At 34.8% G+C, this 22230-nt stretch overlaps 1 protein-coding gene across 2 annotated transcripts in view; it reads left to right on the forward strand.

Annotated features, from left to right (window-relative positions):
• The window catches only part of LOC150085147 (uncharacterized), a 307492-nt gene that overhangs the window by 174145 nt on the left and 111117 nt on the right, over positions 1-22230 (forward strand). For both annotated transcript variants that reach the window (XM_090373892.1, XM_090373893.1), the window contains one exon: positions 12915-13026. In XM_090373892.1, the coding sequence (XP_090230018.1) occupies positions 12915-13026 (112 nt within the window). The remainder of the gene's footprint in view (positions 1-12914; positions 13027-22230) is intronic.

A 22230-nucleotide genomic window follows, 5' to 3' on the forward strand; every position in this document is an offset into this window, starting at 1 on the left:
CAAATTAGCCTTTAACCGCACAAAATTTTCATTTGCATATCAAATATAATATTAACTAAAAGACATCTTTATGACATCTAGAGCCTTAGACTACAAAGGAGTTTACTGACATATGGGTTAGTGCAATTGCATCATTTTTGTACACAGTAAACTACCAAGGTAAATTGGCATCAATTTAATTATATCTCATATTGTGAATACCTTCACGAGTTGCCATGATATTGCACTACATTAAATAAGTAACAGTGGAGAAGACTATTGTTACTTATTCTCAGTGAATACCATCACCTAGATGGCACCGTTTCAGGCCCTAATAATAATATTAATAATAATAATTGTAATGGGGAAAATTCAATGGAAATGTTTGGTGAAACTGAAACAGTTGCTCTTTGGTATTTCTAAGCCTTTTGATCATGTTTGTCATACAGATTTTCTAAACTAGTTCCCATCATATGGATTGCCAAATTTTTTTTGCACTTGGGTATGCAGTTTTCTCTCTGGCTACTCATCTCAGATGATGGTTCTCTGTCTTCTAAATAACTAACACTGGTGTTTCCCTGAGGTGCTATTCTTTCTTTCCCTCTTATATATTAATGACCTTTTCCTCTGATTCAGACATATATAAATCTTGTAGATCTGCCTGTGCAGTAGCAGTACTTCAGAAGCTGGTATGGGTCATGGATTGGAACTTTCAGTAGATTTTCAGTTTGTGATGGCAGTTGAATGTGGCTGTGGCATTGGTAACTTTCAGTACATGCAAAACTATGATTTGTCAAAATCCACTGTGGATTTCGAAAATCATATGTCAAAATTCAAGAATTTGTTCCGAGAATTTGTGAAAAATAAATTCAGGGAATATGTTCACAGCTGGCTTGTGCCTTGTGCATGTTGTCTGTGAAAAAACCACAAGGCAGGTCCAAGAGGCCACAGGAACAATTTATTGATATGTCAATCATTCATAGGGTTGCTACGCCTAAACAAATATCCTGGTCATTATAGCTTAGGTTGCTGTTATGCCTGTAAACCCAAAATCAAATCAAATGGTCATTAATGCAAGATGCCATTGTTTTTGCCAGTAACCCATTACTTACCCAAATAAACAATGAATATACAACCAGTAAGCATGTATTTGGTGTCAGTGGATACAAGTCATACAAATACAGTATTTTTATTATGCCCTGGTAGTTGCTTTATTTGTAAAGAATACATTTACATAAACAATGCGTTGTAACTTACTAAATATGCACATCATTTCAAAATATATTCATATATTCTGGTTTTTCCTTATATAAAACTGCTTCAGTTTTATATGCTTACTGAGATTTAGATTTTATCACTTACTTAGACATGTTAAAGATATTCTGTTGCACCTTAATGACTGAAATCTAGCAGTCATGAATATTATCAGAAATTATCTTGGAAGAGTGAGTCCAAATTCAAAAATAGGTCAGAGTTTGACATGTGGCAGAAGAAATTATGAATCTGTGATTGAGAATGAAATGTATCAGTTTCATACTAATGATATTATTATAGGAAAGTTGAAATGTGATTTTATTAAGAGATATTATTTCACCAATCTGATAAGTAATGATTTACAAAATTGAAACTATTATACAGCATTAAAGGAATTGTTGCAAACTGCAGTAGGTAATACTGTTTTTCTTGCAACAAATAAATTTTTAGGTTTTTTGTAATGAATACATTTTTAGGTTTCCTTGCAACATATAAATTAATTAAAAATACAGAGTAGATAAATGGAGTCCACAGTCACCCAGAAAAGCAGAGGCATGGGCACTTGCTTTTAAAATAGTACAGCTGCTGCAGGAAGCAAAGAAAATCTTCCCCCCCCACGTCACTTAACCTAGACAAGACTTAAGAAGGGAAAAAAATTATTGTAATTTATTATTTAATTTGTTGTAAAAGCTTACTTTGTAATTTTAGTTCAGTATAAGTTATTTTACATAATTGAATTTTGGTTTTGGACTGAAAATTTGGCTTTGGCTGACATGAAAATTTGCATTTCATCTTTTCTCTTTGTTTTAGTTGGTTCTTAGTTATTTGGTTAATCATATTTAAGACTTAATTTTCTCTTGTGTCTGTCTCAGTTACTCACATAGTGGATCCATGTTTCTTTTGCTAATAATAGCCATGACAGTCGATGGTAATCAATAGCCATGGTAATCAATGGAAACTGCTCTTTGTGGACAATTTTATTAGTGGAGTTTCCCAGGGTTCGGTTTTGGACCCATTGTTGTTTTGTATATTTATCAATGATATTGATGAAGGTATATCAAGTTTAATGTCCAAGTTTGCAGATGATACATGGGTTGGCAGGGTTGTTAACGACAGTAAAGACATTATGCTACTCCAACTGGATCTAGATAAGTTGGGCAAATGGGCTGAGAAGTGGTAACTGAAGTTTAACATTGACACAAAGTACTGCATATGTGTAGCAATAACCGAAGAGAAACGTACCAACTGTGTGGTACTACACTCAGGGAAATGGAAAGTGAAAAAGACCCCCGGGAGTAATTGTGCAGTCAAATATGAAGTTCACTGAGCAGTGCAGATGGGCAGCCAGGGCAGGTTATGGAGTCTTGTCAATGATATGTAGGAATTTTGCTAGCAGGGACAGGGAGGTGTTTATCCCGTTATACAAGGCAATGGTCAGACCATGCCTTGAGTACTGGGTACAGGTCTGCAGGCCTCATTTTAGGAAGGATGTAGAGTTGCTTGAGCGAGTACAGAGAAGGGCAACAAGACTGGAGGGGAATGAAGGGGTGCTCTTACCAAGAAAGGCTTAAGTTCTGCAAATTGCAGCACCTGAGAGTAGGCACCTGCAAGGTGATCTGGGATGAGCAAGCTAAATGCTGATGGGATTCTTCCTCTTGCTCCGATTAAGAACCTGAGGGGGCATAGATTCAAATTGAGGAAAGACAGTTGTAGAATAGATGTGCGGAAATTTGCCTTTAGCCAGCAGGTAGTTGATTAGTGGAACAGACTTCCATCTTTTGTTGTGGAAGTTGATAGCCTAAATAAATTTAAGGCTGAGCTGGAAAGGCATTTGGAACAAATGGAGGGGTGAAATGGGAGGGTTTTTTTTTTTTTTTTTTTTTTGACTGATGCTGCATAAGCTTGCTTTCTTGCATCATGTGCCTCTACTAATGCTAATGACAAATGCAAATATTTTAGAATTTCCATAGAGCTAATGCCTCCTTGACTTCTTCAAGGAGGCATCCCTGTGGAGCCCTAAACAGTGGTCACTGTGGTATCCTAAACTTCCTGTGTTTTTCTTCTTAATTGAGTGTCTGTACTCGCCTGTTGGGTTTACAGGAATGCAATTATACTGCCATATAATTGCATTTCTGTGTAGATGGTCCTGCATTACTTCTTTAATTAGTGACTCCATTATTTTCCGTGGAAGAGAAGTCAATCTTACAGGTCTGTAATTAATTATTTCATCCTTTAATTCCTTTTTGTGAATTTGGGATACATTTGCACATCTCCAGTCACTAAGTAAGTACCCTCCTCTGAAACCAAATAGGCTCCCATAATCATGGTTAAAGGATTCCTCACGGTTTTGCTGCTGCTTTTAATATAAATTGATAGATTAATATTACTTATAATGAGGGCTTTTAATATAAATCAATAGATTTATATTAAAATAAAACTATCGATTTATTGCTCAACAGGGGTGAGCAGCAGCCCACATACGCTGTCCATCATCCTCTGGACTAAAGGATGGTGGACACCTATTTATAATGAGGGCTTTAAACTTAAACAAATACTCCCAAGGGTTGGAAAAAATTCTGGCTTTGTGGCAGATAGGGTAGCATGCTCTAGAGCAAGAGCAGGCTTCTTTAAATCAATGGAAATTAAAAAATAACATGTAGGTTGCTTAATTGCCAATTGGTTACTGAAATGGGCCATGTGGAAGTTTCAGTTACTTACTACTCAGCAGTGAATTACAGCTATTGCCAAAGCTTAGAGCAATTGCCATTGCTGTTTGAAGAAAAACATTTGACTTTTACTGTGAAAATGCTTGTGAGAAAGATCCCTTCCATTTAACATTTAGAATATGATCATATGAAGGCTTCCCTTCTGCGCTGAGGACAGTGTTGCAGATGTATTTGAGCCATGACAGTCTTATCATGGGAGACTGTATCTGAAAGATTTGCTAACTCAAATACTTATTGTGATACAATTATTGGCATGGATCTGAACCAGTTCACTCGTGATAAGTGAAGGATTTTAAGGAAGGCAAGTAATTCCTCCCTACGCAGTAGTGTGATGAACTGAATCATATTAGTTGACAATAGAAGATACATTTATTATCTGTTTTAACCACGTAGAATTTACAAACATAATGGTATAGCGTAATGCATATAACTTAAACTTGACAGGATATGCGAACTACATATACCCTCAACTTGGTAAGAGGATACAAAATACATATATAAATACATATTGCAATATATATAATGAAATTAATCCAAAAATTAAATAGAGAAATAAAAATTACTGAAATATATATTAAAATAAATTAAATATATATATATATATATATATATATATATATATATATATATATATTTATATAGAGTTATATTAGTGATAAAAGGAAAGAAAGTTAAAAGACAATAACTAATATTTATGGGTTAATGCAGTTGCAAGCAATCATGCAATACACCCATAATGTCTATAGAATATTATTAGAAAAAGTAAATCAATCCAATAATAAGAATACCATCAGGGACTTAAGAAAACGCAAAAAAAAAAAAAAAAAAAAAAATTATTATCGCTTTTTACCGACAATCTAGATGACTTCAACTGGGGCCAACCACCCAGAATTAGCATTAGCATTAGTAGAGGCATTTGATGCAAGAAAGTAAGCTTATGCAGCATCAGCCAAAAAAAAAAAAAACCCACTTCCACTTCACCCCTCTGTTCGTTCAAAATACCTGTCCAGCTGAGCCTTAAACTTATTTAGGCTATCAACCTCCACCACAAGGGATGGCAGTCTGTTCCACCAACCAACCACCCGCTGGCTAAAGTCAAATTTCCGCACGTCTATCCTACATCTGTCTTTCCTCAATTTGAATTTATGCCCTCTCAGGTGATTTTTCTGAGCTAGAGGAAGAATCCCATCAGCATTGAGCATGCTTAAACCATTCAAGGCTTTATACTGAAGGCAAAAATGGATGAAGGCAAAAAACGACAAGAAATTCTCTGTTTCTGTGATGATCAATATATGCTAAGTAATTTAAATCTAAACCAAATATAAACCGGTATAGGCCGAATATAAATCGAATATAAATAAATCGAATGAAGATAATTAATTAAGAAAAAATTTTGAAATATTAGAATCAAAGGTAAGAAATATAAGTAAAATATAAATGTAAGCATATATTAATCATCGTTGACCCGACAGAGAACGTAATTTAATGATTAAAATAAGATTAAATATATAATACATACTACATTTGACCGTATCTAGGACATAATGTAATAGTCGTCAAAATAATGTGGTGCCCCCTATGTGATGGATACGGTAAAAATAAATAAATAATTAAATTAACGCAAAGAGAAACATGCAGATAATAAGAAGAAAAACTAAAGGAGTAGGAAAAATAGAACCTGAACTCCACAAAGGCGAAAAATAGTGGTATAGATAAGAAATAGTTTCTCCTACGTCCTCGGATTGCCCTAATAATTTCGGAGAAATAAAAATAAAGAGTGTAGGACAGCTTAAAGGCATTACAAGATATAAGTTGTGGCTCGGGTATGCCCGGGATCGCAAACCCGTTCCTATAGTAGGACCCTGAGCTGAATTTGCATGTTATCTCAGCGTGAATTTAAGTAAATTTAAATGAATTTAACTATATGTATTAAAAAAAAAAAAAAAAAAGATACACTGTAATTTGCAAGCCGGTGGGTACAAGTTTTCTACGCCGTAAGACACCAAGAATGCAAAGTGTATCCTATTTACATATATACATGGCACTAAATATAACGATTTAATTGAAAATTATATTGAAATGATAGGTTCAGAAAACAAATTTTTGAAATTAATTATGCTTATTGCTTTCCTGAAGTGATATTTCAGGTAAGCGATAGGGAAATTATTATTAATCAACTTGCCGTACAACGCTGTTAAGCCTGTTGAACAATTTTTACTACTATTGCAGATATAAGCAATCCTTAAACATTGCGATAAAATTATATTAGCATGCACTGATTTTGATACATTAGATTTCCAGTTTGTAAGGCTGACTACGTTAAAATTAAATGCATCTCTTTTATTATATACGTTTACGTCTATTTTATTATTATGGAATATTTAATTAGCAAATTACTTGGATCTTCATATAGAAATATTCCATAATAATAAAATAGACGTAAACGTATATAATAAAAGAGATGCATTTAATTTTAACGTAGTCAGCCTTACAAACTGGAAATCTAATGTATCAAAATCAGTGCATGCTAATATAATTTTATTGCAATGTTTAAGGATTGTTTATATCTGCAATAGTAGTAAAAATTGTTCAACAGGCTTAACAGCGTTGTACGGCAAGTTGATTAATAATAATTTCCCTATCGCTTACCTGAAATATCACTTCAGGAAAGCAATAAGCATAATTAATTTCAAAAATTTGTTTTCTGAACCTATCATTTCAATATAATTTTCAATTAAATCGTTATATTTAGTGCCATGTATATATGTAAATAGGATACACTTTGCATTCTTGGTGTCTTACGGCGTAGAAAACTTGTACCCACCGGCTTGCAAATTACAGTGTATTTTTTTTTTTTAATACATATAGTTAAATTCATTTAAATTTACTTAAATTCACGCTGAGATAACATGCAAATTTAGCTCAGGGTCCTACTATGGGAACGGGTTTGCGATCCCGGGCATACCCGAGCCACAACTTATATCTTGTAATGCCTTTAAGCTGTCCTACACTCTTTATTTTTATTTCTCCGAAATTATTAGGGCAATCCGAGGACGTAGGGGAAACTATTTCTTATCTATACCACTATTTTTCGCCTTTGTGGAGTTCAGGTTCTATTTTTCCTACTCCTTTAGTTTTTCTTCTTATTATCTGCATGTTTCTCTTTGCGTTAATTTAATTATTTATTTATTTTTACCGTATCCATCACATAGGGGGCACCACATATTATTTTGACGACTATTACATTATGTCCTAGATACGGTCAAATGTAGTATTGTATTATATATTTAATCTTATTTTAATCATTAAATTACGTTCTCTGTCGGGTCAACGATGATTAATATATGCTTACATTTATATTTTACTTATATTTCTTACCTTTGATTCTAATATTTCAAAATTTTTTCTTAATTAATTATCTTCATTCGATTTATTTATATTCGATTTATATTTGGCCTATACTGGTTTATATTTGGTTTAGATTTAAATTACTTAGCATATATTGATCATCACAGAAACAGAGAATTTCTTGTCGTTTTTTGCCTTCATTCTGGGTGGTTGGCCCCAGTTGAAGTCATCTAGATTGTCGGTAAAAAGCGATAATAATAATTTTTTTTTTTTTTTTTTTTGCATTTTCTTAAGTCCCTGATGGTATTCTTATTATTGGATTGATTTACTTTTTCTAATAATATTCTATATATATATATATATATATATATATTCAAGTGGTTTGTAAGCTATTATTCTTATTGTAATTGTTTTCAAATACTTGTGGGCGGAAACTTCCCACACTTAGAAATGTCAATATAAAAAATTATATATATATATATATATATATATATATTGTAAACTTCATTGCATAGTGTTATTACTGCATTAGGATATGTTTAGGTAGTATTTTTAATTAAGCTGAATTTGAACTGAAGTCATGCCTCAGACCAGAGTAACAAAGTGAAAGGCTCATGGTAGTGAGAGAGTCGTGCCTCCCTTGGGGGAGAACTGAGGGGGGGGTTGTCTGAATCACAGCCTTATGAAATGTATTGCAGAGCTATCAGGAACAGGACATGATATTGCAAAAGGAGATGCCTCTGTGCGTGCTTGATGTAAGGAGTGAGGATATTAGGTACGAAATCAGTGTTATTTGCCTTTTTGAGAATTTGAAGAACAGGGTGGATGCCCTTGAAGGATTTAAGTTGGGGAGCCCATAAAGCATTCAGCTGCCTACATCAGTGCCAGAGCTTGCAATTGATCATCAGGCAACACAGAAGCAACTCCCCAAGGCAGAATGCACTGGTCTCACAGGAGCTAGTTGTTGTTGGTGGCTCTATTGTCAGGGAAACAGGAAATATATTATACAAAAAGATATGTGGAATAGGGCCAGGGTATGTCTGCCAGGGGCAAAAGTTAATGATGTAGAGCAGATATCATCTTTTAAGGTCACAAAAGGTGATATTGTTGTACACATTGGCACTAATCACATTAAGAGTAGGAGATCTGCAGACTTATTTAAAAGTATAGGTCAGTGTTGGAAAAAAATTGCAAGTTAGGGTTAAATATGAAAGCATCTGCATTTCTTCCCACACAATAGGAGGGAGTATGTGAAGAGAGGCTTGTCAGTCAATTCAGCCCTGGAGAGATTGTGCAAGGCTCATGTGGTAGAATTTTTCTCAGTGTGGTCTGTGCTTATTAATTAAGAGCAGAGACTGCTTCTACAGAGATGGGATATAGTAAATAGGAAGGCTCAAGAATATTTGCTAATTCTATAAGGGCAGTGTTAGGTGGATAGTAAAACTGCTGGCTTGTGGGATACATAGACTAATAGATCAACAATAGCCGCTGGCAGAGGTGAAATTGGCTCTTGCACTGCTTCTATTGGAACGAGCAGCAGCTGGAAGTCATAATGGAACACGTAAATACATAGGCTGTGTTAGGGTAACTAAGAGTAAGAACAGATGCATGTATAATTGGATGTACACCAATGCTAGGAGCATAGTAAATAAATTTGATGAAATTGAATTGCTGGTCAAGGCATCAAATGTAGACATTGTTGGGATATCAGAGACATAGTTTCACACAGACGTAAGGAATGCAGAATTTGAATATAGGTAGTACAATGTGTACAGTAAAGACAGACAAGATAGGAAAGGAGGAGGGGTTATGCTGTTAAAATCTACATAACATAAAATCTAAGGCAGCTAATCCAGTTAACATGGGTGGCCAATGCAATGTTGTTAGTTTGGTCTGATATAAGCTAGGAAAGCAAAAATGAGAATAGGAGTGTGTTCTAGGCTTAATAACTCTGATGAGTACAATGAACAACTGTACACAGAAATACAGGGGGGGGCAATAAATCAGTGTGTCTTATAATGGGGGATTTTAACTTCCCAGATATTGACTGAAACTTCTGGGTTGGTTACTCACACACTAGCAAGACTTTTGTGGATTTATTGGATAATTGTTTTCTACATCAGCATGTTTGTGAGGCAACCAGAAAGTGGGTAGGTTGTTGATGACAGTATTGCATCTAGAAGAGTTAGATAGATAGACTGAGAAGTGGCAATTGAAGTTTAACATTGACAAATGCAAAGTACTGCATATGAGTAGCAGTAACCCAAGAGAAATGTACCAACTATGTGGTACTACATTTAGGTTAGTGGACCTAAATGCAGGTCCCTGAGGTTAATTGTGCAGTCAGATATGAGGTTCTCTGACAGTACAGACAGGCTGCCCAGGACAGCTCATGGGGTTTTGTTAATAATATACAGAAATTAGTCTAGCAGGGATAAGGAGGTGGTTATACCTTTGTATAAGGCAATGATCAGGCCACACCTTGAGTAATGCATACAGGTCTGGATGCCTCATTTTAGGAAGGGCGTAGAGCTTATGGAATGAGTATAGAGAAGGGCAGTGAAATTGAGGGAAACAAAGAGGTGCTGTTGTCAAGAGAGGCTTCAGTTCGACAAATTTCAGTGTTTAGAGCAGTGGTTTTCAACCAGGGTGCCGTAACAACATTCCAGGGGTGCCATGTCTTTTGGGTTTAAGTTACTTAAAACTTTTTTTTTTTTTTGAAATTTATTTCATTATAAAAAGGTGTACAGTATCCATTGTGCCGTATTGTTTTAATTTTGTAGTGATCTATAATTGATGTTTATTTAGTACCTCTACATAAAGAATAAAATTATTATATAAGTATATATAATTTGTGTTATTAATTGCAATTTTGTTTCTAATTGTATTATTATAGTAACTATCATATAACATATTTAAAAAAAAAAAAAAAAAAATATATATATATATATATATATATGTGCACAGAGAGAATCAGATTATTTAAAGGTCAAAACCTGCTGTATTAGGTATTTCTTTTGGCCCAGGGGCGCCGTGAACCGAGAAAGTTTGGGAACCTCTGGTCTAGAGACTAGACAACTATGAGGTGATTTGATTTAGGTGTTTAAGGCGTTGAATATTTTGAGCAAGTGCAGTTCTGATGGGATTCTTCCTCTTGCTCAGACCACACACATGAGGGGGCACAAATTGAAACTGAGGAAGAACAATTGCAGAATAGATGTGCGGAAATTTGCCTTCAGGCAGCTAGTGGTTGATTGACGGAACAAACTTCCGTTTGTTCCATCAGTCAACCCTAGAAAAAAATGTTTGGAGGGAATGGATAGGGGAAATAGGAAGTGTGGAATTTTTTTTTTTTTTTTGTTTGTTGGTGCTATATAAACTTATTGTTTTGCATTATATGCTGCTGCTAATGCTAAACGGAAATGCTTTTTAATGTAGTGTGATATAATATTGTTATGCGCTGTCTGTCTTTTGGATATAGTTCTAAATATGATATTTTATCTAATTTTGACCTGCACATATTTGTAACATTAAATCATGTGAATATGTTTCCCATGTTCATGCTTTGTATGTAATTACGAGGGGGTATCAAAAAGTTCGTACCCTTACCTAGAAATTATAGCCCTAGAAAGGTGAAACTTCATAGGAATTTTATAAACTTTTTCTATGTACCCTGCTTATATAGTAATACATTTCTCCCATCTATGGATCAGTTTTGCCTTGATCTTAGAAGTCAGCACTTTTTTGCCTGAATCCACAATTCCACTTCATTGATGACTTCCTGAAACAAATCAAATCGGCATTCGCTCAATAGTTTCTTCATTTCTCGAAACAAGAAGTCTGATGGTGCTAGGTTAGGAGAATAGGGTGGGTGCTGCAGTAGTTCGAAGCCGCACTGGGCAACAAAGTTTGTGGTGGCAATGGCCATGTGAGCCGGTGCATTGTCTGACAGAAGACGGAAACCTTTGGTTAATGTTCCACACTTTTTCACATTCAAGACTTTTTCAAAAGATTTCTGTAGTATTCTCCGGTAAGCATGGAACCACGAGGTAGGTAATCTGTCAGGATAAACCCTTTTCTAACCCAAAACACAGACATCACCTTCTTCGCAGATGGAGTGGTCTTTGCCTTTTTGGGAGGTGGGGAGGAGGTGTGTTTCCACTGCTTTAACAAGTCTTTGGTCTCTGGATCATACTGGTACACCCAGCATTCATCATTTGCCATCAACCGATCAAAAAAGTTCTCAACATCTGCATTACACAAATCCAACAGCTGGCAAGAACATATCATTCAACATTGCTTCTGCAAAGTGTCAGCAGCTTTAGAACCTATCGTGCGGAGACCTTAAACATGCGTAGATGGTCATGTAAAATGCTGTGGACTGATTCATAACTAATTCCCACTGCATTTGCGATGAAATGAATTGTCACATGTCTGTCACTCAGCGCTAGCTTTGCAACCGTCTCATCTATGGATGTTGATGGCCTTCCTTCTCTAGCTCATCAAAGACATTTGTATGACCACACTGGAACTCCTGTTTCCACTTTTTTAGTGTCATAGGATGAACATTTCTGCACATACACAGCTTTCATTTCTTCATCAATTTCCTTTCTTGCCCTGCAAATGCAGGAACTTGATCACTGCTTGATACTCCACTTTGTCAGCCATAGCGCCCTTCCTCAGATTCTGAGCTCCACTTCTGGTGTATGATCGCCTATGGGAATGAAATTTCACATGTTAGTTATTGAATATGTAGGTAATATATATTAAAAAAGGCATCTTCCTACTGATGTTTTATCTAGGTCAGGGTACAAACTTTTTGATACACCCTCACATATCAATCTATTACAGTTATCATCAATCAGTAGAATTCCCTTACAGTTGCTCTGTCTATGAATCATGAAATCTTTAATCTAGACTTATCAACCGGTGAAATACTTTAGCCACTTTGCTTATTGGAGGCTTGAAGTGGTGAAACCCATGTTTAGTCTCTAGAGCAAATTTTCCGGCATCCCCCTCTCCCCATACTTCTCCTTCAACCCATGCACGGTACTAAGTACTATAGGTTTTGATACCTTTTGTGTTTGGGGTTTTCATAAAAAAAAAAAAAAAAAAGATGCGTGGAGGAAGACTGATTCACAGGGTATCTGTTTGTGTGCTAACCTTTTTTTTTTTTTAATTTTGTTTACTGTTTTTATTTTTTATATATATATATATATATATATATGCTCATGCAAAACGTATGGCATCCTGCCATATTGTGTCATATCTTATATGCAATAAAGATAATTTATTTATTAGTTGGTTACTAACATATTAAAAAAAATATTGAGATTTATTGATGATAGATGGTACATTGTTGCACTAATCTTGATTGTAACTTTCATTGTTTTGTTATTACTAACATTATTAAAATGCAGTCTCATTATGACTGGTGAGTCGTTTCAATATCTCTGTGTATCTAAACTATGTGTTATTTACATCTAATAAAGAAACTGAAAAAGATTTTGAAAAAGATTTGATTTTGATCTTTGAAATATTATGATGGTTATTATTCCATATCAGATGCTACATTTCAAAATATGAAAGAAGCCATTTTGATTACAGGGCTAATAAAAATTGCATCCGGATTAGATCTAGTTCTTCTTGCACCACGAAGGAAAATTACAGTTCTTTTAATAGGCAATCATTCAGCAGGGAAAAGTACCTTTATTAACTGGTAAGAACCATTCTGAATTAGTTACTTTAATTTTATCAAAGGAAATAAACATATGATAAAAATATACAAGATTATGAAAGTAATTTCTTCTCTTATAAATAAAAAGTGGAGTCCAAAGCTTTAAGTATGAATCATTAATTATTAATCATTGCACACATTTTGCTACATGTTGAACTCTCTTTTTTTTTTTTTTTTTTTTTTTGCTGCTTTCTCATAAAAATCATAACCGTTTTTGTCAGAACAGCTGCATTTGAGTTCTTGTATGCCTTAAGCTTGGTTTTGTCTTTTTCTTGGTCCAACATAACAAAAAAAAAAAATGCTAAATCATAAATTGACATATGCTACTTGAATCTTTAAAATTCCATAAATTTTATCTATAAGTTGAGCAGAAAGAGAAATCCTAGTGTGGTATTTCTGAAAGAAATATACTAAGTATTTTCATACATCATCATTCTTCTCTTTCTTGGTGATTCCTTTCTACTTCTCTCTCTCTCTCAGGGTAACTCGGGAATTTTTTGTTTTGGCTGGTGCAGCATAAGCCTCAAGCTTCCTTGCACCGTATGGCTAATGATAATAATAATATTGGTCCGTGTATGTAAGCAGTATTTCTTGACTAGTTGCAGTTTCATTTTCTGACTGGTTACATTTATGGAGTGCTATGTAATTTATGAATATATTGAAATTTTTATAAAATTTAGAATACATAAAAACCTTACTGTTTGTGGCTTTGCCTTTTGTTTATTTGCTTATTCATGATTAAGTTTTAAATGTCTGCTTTCTGGATTTCACCTTGACGTTTATAAATTTTAAAATTAAATACAATTCAGAATTCTTATTTTAAATTAACATACATAAATTTTTAATTTATGCGAAGTTTGTGTCTTCATATCATCTACCAAGCTTTCAAAATTGGGGATCTACTGTGATAAGGACAACAATCAAGAATCTTCTGTATGCAGGTCCGTAAGAGTAGAGCGATTCTTCGTCTTTGTTTGTTTCAAATACGAGAAGGCCGATTCACATAGATATGTGGAACCAAAACAAGAATTTCAGAAGTTGACAGGATTTTTTTATATTTGGGTACTTCTCTCGGAAAATGTATTTCCAAAAGTCTTTTTCTGATAGTCTGGCTTTTAGGAAGATATCGTTTCGAAATGTGATAATATCATTTTCAAGTAATATTTTCTCCATGTGAAAAATCTCAGCAGTTTTTTCTGCAATTTGTTTCGTATCTAAGTTGACATTAAATGGATAAGAAATATATTGAACAATGTTTCTTCAATTGTTTTAAAATCACCGAATCTGGTTTCAAAATCATCCACAACTTTCTCAATTTCAGAAACATATTTCTAACAATTAAATTCAAAAACAGGGTATCACATCTGGTGAGTATGGGCTTGGCATACCCAGGGTCCTGAGCTGGATGTCATAATTTTTCTCTTTCTCGGTGATTTCCTTCTACTTCCATCTCTCAGGGTAAATTTTTTTTGGCTGGTGCGGCATAAGCCTCAGGATTCCTTGCACCATACGGGTAATAAATAATATTTCTGCAAATGATCTTGCATCTTTGCAAAATGATCAAATTTTTTTTCTTTGAGATCCTGTCATTGCCAAAAATTGATATTTATATGCAGAAATACTACTAATCATGTCACCCACATTTTTATATTTTCCTTGTAATTCCAAATTCAGATCACTTAATTTACTGGTAAAATCTGCCAAAAAGACCAGCTCACACAACCACTCCGTATATTGTAGCTGCTGATAATCATCTCCCCTTTGATCAACAAATTTTTAAATTTTATTCAGTAAATTTTGAAATTTCTGTAGAAACTTACTCTGACTTAATCATCTCACATCTGTGTGTAATATCAGATCTGGTTCATTTTCATCGAGTTACATTTTGAAATGTCTCCTTTGAAGAAATTGCCATTCACGATTTCGAAAGCTATATCCATAACACTTTTAGTATTTAATCTTTTGCTGGTTAACACTTGTTGGTGGATGATACAGTGGTAACGCAAAAAATCTGGGAATTCATCATCCTTTTGGCACAATGCGATGAATCCGTTAAGATGCCCCATTATTGCTTTAGCTCCATCTGTTGGATAAGTTATAGAATTTCTTAAAGTACCCGATATGATTGGACTCAATTTCGAATAGCAAAACTTAATAAACCGTACTCACCTTAGATAATCTGCTGTTGTTACATGAAGTAGGATGGATGAATAATTTTGAGGTTTAAGAGGTTTTGAATAATTTAGAGTTTAAAAATAAGTTAATTAGTAAGGATACGGAATTAAAAATTAAAAACAGAATTAAAATATGCTCAAGGAAGTAGAAGCGCACAACTTCATCCCTGGTTGTCGTTGAAGAATTAATTAAAAACTTTAAAATATGAAACTGGTGAAGCCAAAAGTCATAAACGACTGACTTTCGTTTTTTAACATCATCAGTTGGCAATACTTTTAATTCCATTTTTAATTCCGTATCCTTACTAATTAACTTATTTTTAAACTCTAAATTATTCAAAACCTCTTAAACCTCAAAATTATTCATCCATCCTACTTCATGTAACAACAGCAGATTATCTAAGGTGAGTACCATTTATTAAGCTTTGCTATTCGAAATTGACTCCATCTGTTGTTATTGACACGAACTTAAATAGTGGTAATTTAATTTTTTCAATAAAACTTTTGAATGCGTTAAATATATCAAGACCTCTAGTTCTTTCTTTTAATGAAACCATACCCAGCAGTTCTTCTCTAGTGGTAGAATCATCGAACACTATACGAATAAAAATGAGCAATTGAGCTGTATCACTAACGTCTGTATTTTATCCAGTTGTAAAGAAAAGGATACATAATTAGCAATATAAGCACGCAATTGTTCGCTCACATTTTTACTCATTTTTTGATGCGTCGAGATAATTGCAGATCTTGAAGAGCACTGTTAATTTCATTTCTGTTCTTAAAATTTTCAAAAAGAGAAATTTGTTATTTCTAAAAAATCAGTCTTTGATGAATTCACCATTAGAAAATGGCTTGCATATTTTTTTCAAGAAGATGATTCACTTTAAAGGATGCTGCAGTTACTGCTTTAGATTGTAAATTAGGTATCATGAAGAAATTTAGTTGTGCAATAATCTGGATTTAAGTTATTTTATTTTTTCTAAGGTTACAATTAGGTGGAAAATTCAATTTGTATTTACCATGGAGTGCGTTGAAGTGCCTTTCAAAATTTCCTTTTTTCAGTTAGCCACGGAAGCATTGCAAATCAAACAACAACATTTTTCTTTTTTCATTACAAAAAGTATTCTAGTTCCCATCCTTGATGAAAATTATGTTTTACTTGTTTTTCGTAGTATTCATTTTAAATCAAAAGTTATTAAATTAACGTATAAGTATTGTTCAGTTATTAATATTAAGTAAGTTAAATAAGAATTCGACACATACACTATGCTCTCCACAACGTAACTGTGTAAATTTTCACAAGGGAAGCCTAGTGGCCACGCAGCAACAAGAGTAGTCACGTGGTTCAATGAATTTGTAATAATCATATGCAGTGGGGCGCATAATAATAACAACATTTAGATTTTGACTAATCTATTTTTTGTATATTTAAAATTTGTTGTGATGTGATCGACCGAAATTAAAGCCACGATCGACTTGTTGGCCACCCTTGACTTATATGATAGACTCTGCAATTAGATTACCTCTAGATCCTGATCTCATCTGCTAAAATCATACAATTTAATATATATAAAATATATTAATCATCAGTGTTCTTCCAAAGACAGGTCCATTGTACACACTTTACCACCCAGTTTTTCACATTGCCTTATATCCACTGTCTCTTCTTAATTTATGCAATAATTATTTTTTCAGTTTCCCTCAAAACTTCTTTTATCATATCCTCCCCAACCCCAATAACCCTTTAACATATGTCTATTCCAATTTTTCTTCTTTCTTTCAGTTACCTCCATCAAACACTTCTTGCTAATCCAACTTAAAACCTCATTTGTCACTTATTTTTTCTATTCTTATTTTTCTACTCCTCCCCATATGAAAACTCTCCAGTTTTTCAATTTCTTTCATTTTCTTGTCTATATCTCAGCTTTATGCTGTGCTGTATTCCACATCAGACATCTTATAAATGTTTTTCTTAAACCAATTCATAAACCCCTATACATAGTGAATTTTTCTCCTTCTCAAGAACTTTTTTATCCATTACTATTTATGTTTTTATTTCTCTGTTATTTTTTACTTCTGCATCATTAAAAATTTTAATCATCATTTAGATCTGTTACATTCAATTGAAATCTAACAATAACTTCAACCCATCTTCTTTCCTAAATGCCTCTGTCACCATTTCTTTGTGAAAGCATTAAACGAGGTCAGAGGCATAGAACACCTCCATCTCACCTCTTCCAGTTTCTATACTTTAAGTATTAATCTTTCCTGTTCTAATTATAACATTTTCCACTCAGTATAATCTACTAATCATTCTTCTGCCCTCCCAGTTCACTCCAATCTTTCTGTTGTACTCAGTAATTTGCCTATTCCACCTGATCATACTTTTTTCCAAATCAATAAAACATACACACCTCATTGTTCACTTCCTGATTTCTTTCTGATATCATTTTCACCACCAGTTGCACCCTTTGTCCCTCATTCCCCTCTAAAAACTGAACCATCCTTCCTGTTACCCTTCTAATTAATATTCTCAACAGAAAGGTCACGTTTAATCATATGACTTTTCTGTTTATATCATTAAATTACTCTTATAAAATCTTCTGGCCATTTCCTTTGGTCATACATTAATCTGCATAATTCTGTCAATTATTTTAAACCCAATCTTCCCAATATAACTTTACATAAGCTTTTGGTGTTTTTAAGGCAGCAGTTATACCATCAATACCTGTTGTCTTATTTACCCCTTCATTAATTTAAATGCTGAATTTACATCCCGCTCAATTTTACCTGGCCCCAAACTATCTTGACCATTGTATATACAAGGTTTGGCAATTAAGTTCCAGACCTGATTCGGTTTAAAGAAAATGTAATGTTAGAATGGGGGTTGGGGGGTGGAAGAAGGTTTTAATATTTTTCAAAGTAATTGCCTTGAATAGTTACCTGCGATTGCTAAGAGCTATTGGAAACATTTGTTAAACATATTTGACAATTCCTTTCTTACATTTCTTTTAATATCCTCTATACTAGTGTTTCCAAACTTGGAGTCTGTGCCACTTAACAATAAAATAGAGCTTTTTTTTTCCAGTAGGAAACACTCTTAACACCAGTGATGAGGAACACAAGTATGCTTATAATAACCTAATGCATTCTAGCACCATATGTTAAATGAGTATATATTATTGTATTTAAGAAATAGTTTTTAATATATTTGTATGTATAGGTTAAGATTTTTTCTGGCCCGTGCCTTATACCTCAAATATAAAAGTGGTTTGCTCTTTTCCCTTCAAATATAAAATGTTTCTGTATCTGTAAAAAGGTCTTAGGAAATGCCCTACACCAGTAGTTCCCAAATTGGGTCTGCGGACCCCAGGGGGTCTGCAAAATGACCCTCTCATACTGGTCAAATTATTTGTTCTATATATAGCAAATTGATGATAAAGTTATTATTATATATTTATGTAAAAATAAGAATAAAGTTGTTGTCTTAAACAAAACTTTGAATTTTCTTTTCAGAAAACCCAGTATTCATACATAGAGGTGGTAGATGACTTTCATCAACCGGTGAAATACCACCACTTTGCTTATTGGAGGCTTGAAGTGGTAAAACCCATGTTTAGTCTCTAGAGCAAAGTTTCCGGCATCCCCCTCCCCCTTTCTCCTTCAACCCATGCACGGTACTAAGTACTATAGGTTTTGATACCTTTCGTGTTTGGGGTTTTCATAAAAAAAAAAAAAAAAAAAAATAGCATTAGCATTAGTAGAAGCATAAGATGCAAGAAAGCAAGCTTATGCAGCATCAGCCAAAAAAAAAACCAACTCCCATTTCACCCCCTGCATTTGTTCCAAAGACCTGTCCAGCTCAGCCTTAAATTCATTTAGGCTATCAACTTCCACAACAAAAGATGGAAGTCTGTTCCACCAATCCAACTACCCACTGGCTAAAGGCAAATTTCCGCATATTCTACAACGGTCTTTCCTCAATTTTAATCTGTGTCCCCTCAGGTTCTTAATCTGAGCAAGAGGAAGAATCCCATCAGAATTCAGCTTGCTCAACCCATTCAAGGCCTTATACACCTCAATCAGATCACCTCACAGATGCCTACTCTCCAGGGGCTGCAATGCAGAATTTAAGCCTTTCTTGGTAACAACACCCCTTTGTTCCCCTCACCAATCTTGTTGCCCTTCTTTGTACTCGTTCTAGCAACTCTACATCCTTCCTAAAATGAGGCCTCCAGATCTGTACACAGTACTCTAGATGTGGCTTTACCATTGCCTTGTATAACGGGATAATCACCTCTCTGTCCCTGCTAGCAAAATTCCTATATATCATTGACAAGACTCCATGACCTGCCCTGGCTGCCTGTCTACACTGCTCAGCGAACTTCATATTTGACTGCACAATTACCCCCAGGTCTTTTTCACTTTCCATTTCCCTGAGTGTAGTACCACACAGTTGGTACGTTTCTCTTCGATTATTGCTACCCATATGCTGTACTTTGCATTTGTCAATGTTAAACTTTCAGTTACCATTTCTCAGCTCATTTGCCCAACTTATCTAGATCCGTTTGGAGTAGCATACTGTGTTTACTGTCGCTAACAACCCTGCCAACCCTTGTATTATCTGCAAACTTGGACATTAAACCTGATATACCTTCATCAGTATCATTGATAAATAGACAAAACAACAATGGATCCAACACCGAACCCCGGGGAACTCCACTAATAACATTTGTCCACAAAGAGCAGTGTCCATTATTACCACTCTCTGTCGTCTCCCACTCAATCATCTCTTTATCCATTGTAGCAACTTACCCTTAATGCCATACTTCTCCAATTTGTACAGCAGTCTTCCATGTGCAACAATATAAAAAGCTTTCCTGAAATTCAAGTATATGATATCAAAAGTATTTTTGGCATTCAGTTCCTTTGTGACCACATCATAGAATCCAATAAACTTGGTCAGACAAAACCTCACTTTAACAAACCCATGCTCTGTCTTAAACTATTACTATTACTGCAGTCTTGTCTAGATGATCCTGCAGTGCTTCTTTAACCAGTGATTCCATTATTTTCCCTGGAACACAAGTTAAACTAACAGGTTTGTAGTTACTTTTGTCACCTTTTGAACCCCTTTTGTGAATTGGTGATACATTTGCACACATCTAGTCCATGGGGACCTCCCCTGAGTCCAAGGAAGCTCTCATAATTATGGCTAAGGGTTTGCTTTCTTCCTTTAAAATAACTGGATAGATCCTGTCCACCCCAGGTGCCTTTTTTATGTTTAACTTCATCAATTTCTTCTCCACTTTGCTCTCAGTTATTACAAAATCACTTCACTCCCTGTTAGTTTGATGAACTTCTAGAACTCCCCACATTGAATAACTCCTCATGTGTGAATGGAGATGCAAAGTACTCATTCAGTTTATCAGCTTCCTTAGCATGATCATCGGCGCCTCCGTAGCCAGGTGGGAAGGAGCAGCAGTGCGTAGCACACGCTTCTTGATTAGACCGGGGTTCGAGCCCGTCACCACCAAATACGGAGGATGCGGAAAGGTCAAGGGAATGACCACCGCATATTCCTGGAGCAATATGGCCTTAGTTGCTAATGCTCCTAAAAAAAACCAAATAATAACAATAACAGCATGATCATCAATAGTCAACCCATCTATTAAGTGGTCCAATGTGATTCATCCCTATACTTCTAGAGTTAGCATAAGTAAAGAACTCTTTGCTGTTTTTCTTTGCATCCTTTGCAAAAGGTTTCTCGTAATCTGCCTTCACCTGTCTAAACTCCTGTGTGACTTGATTACAGACTAGTTTATATCTGCCATAGGCTTCTGTGTCACCTGATACTTTACATGCATCCCATACATTTTTCTTCTCCGCCATGAGCCTCATTAGTTATTCTGCCATCTTTTTAGGCCTAAACTTTGAACAGTATTTCTTAGTTGGAATGAAAAGCCAAGTAGCCTCCAAAATTAAGTCCCTGAAGGCTTCCTGTTTAGAATTCAACGTTGGTAACATCATCAGTTGAAACCACTGTACAGAATTTAAAAACTGTCTGAGACCTCTGTGGTCACCTTTACGAAAGCAAAAGCCGTTCCATTTAGTCTTGATGGTAGTTACATCTTTAAGTAATTCCCACATCAGTATATTGTGATCACCATCACCCAGTGGTTCCTTTATCCGCCTGTTCTTAATGCATGAATAATCACTGCTGATAATCGGATCAAGAGTATTACTCCCTCTGGTTGCTTCTTGAACATGTTGCTGTAGAAAAGTCATCCAGTAAATTCACATAAGTTTTGCTAGTGTGTGAGTGACCAACCAACAAGTTCCAGTCAATATCTGGAAAGTTAAAATCCAACATTATAAGACATGCTGATTTACTGGCCCACTCTATATTTTTCTGCACAATTGCTCATTACACTCATTAGATTCATTAGGCCTATAACACACACCTACTCTCATTTTTCCTTTCCCAGTGCTTATGTTACACCAAACAGACTCAACATTGCATTGTCCACCAACTGGATGCACTTCTTAGAGTTTCTTATCAATTGGATGCACTTCTTAGAGTTTCTTAACTAACAGCATAACCCCTCCTCCCTTCCTGTCCTGTCTGTCCTTTCTGTATACACATTGTGCTCCTCAAATTCCAATTCTGCACTACTTATGTCTGTGTAACACCACATCTCTGATATCCCAACAATATCTGCCTTTGATGGCTTGAGTAGCAGTTCAAGCTCATCAAATTTATTAACTATACTCCAAGCATCAGTGTACATGCAAGTATACATGCAACTGTTTCTTCTCTTAGTTACCCTAACACAGACCATGTATTTATTTGTTCCACTATGACTCCCAGCAGTCCTGGAAATCTCCATTATCTTGCTTAACTAACTAATAACGTAACTTGTAGATAATATTCAATACTGAAATACATATATATAGTGTTATAACTGCATTGGGATATAAATTTAGGGTTATATTTTGTATTGGAATTTTT

Source organism: Mastigoproctus giganteus, chromosome 5 (assembly GCF_048544385.1).
Source record: "Mastigoproctus giganteus isolate SK-2022 chromosome 5, ASM4854438v1, whole genome shotgun sequence".
In the NCBI taxonomy this organism is placed as follows: Eukaryota; Metazoa; Arthropoda; class Arachnida; order Uropygi; family Thelyphonidae; genus Mastigoproctus; species Mastigoproctus giganteus.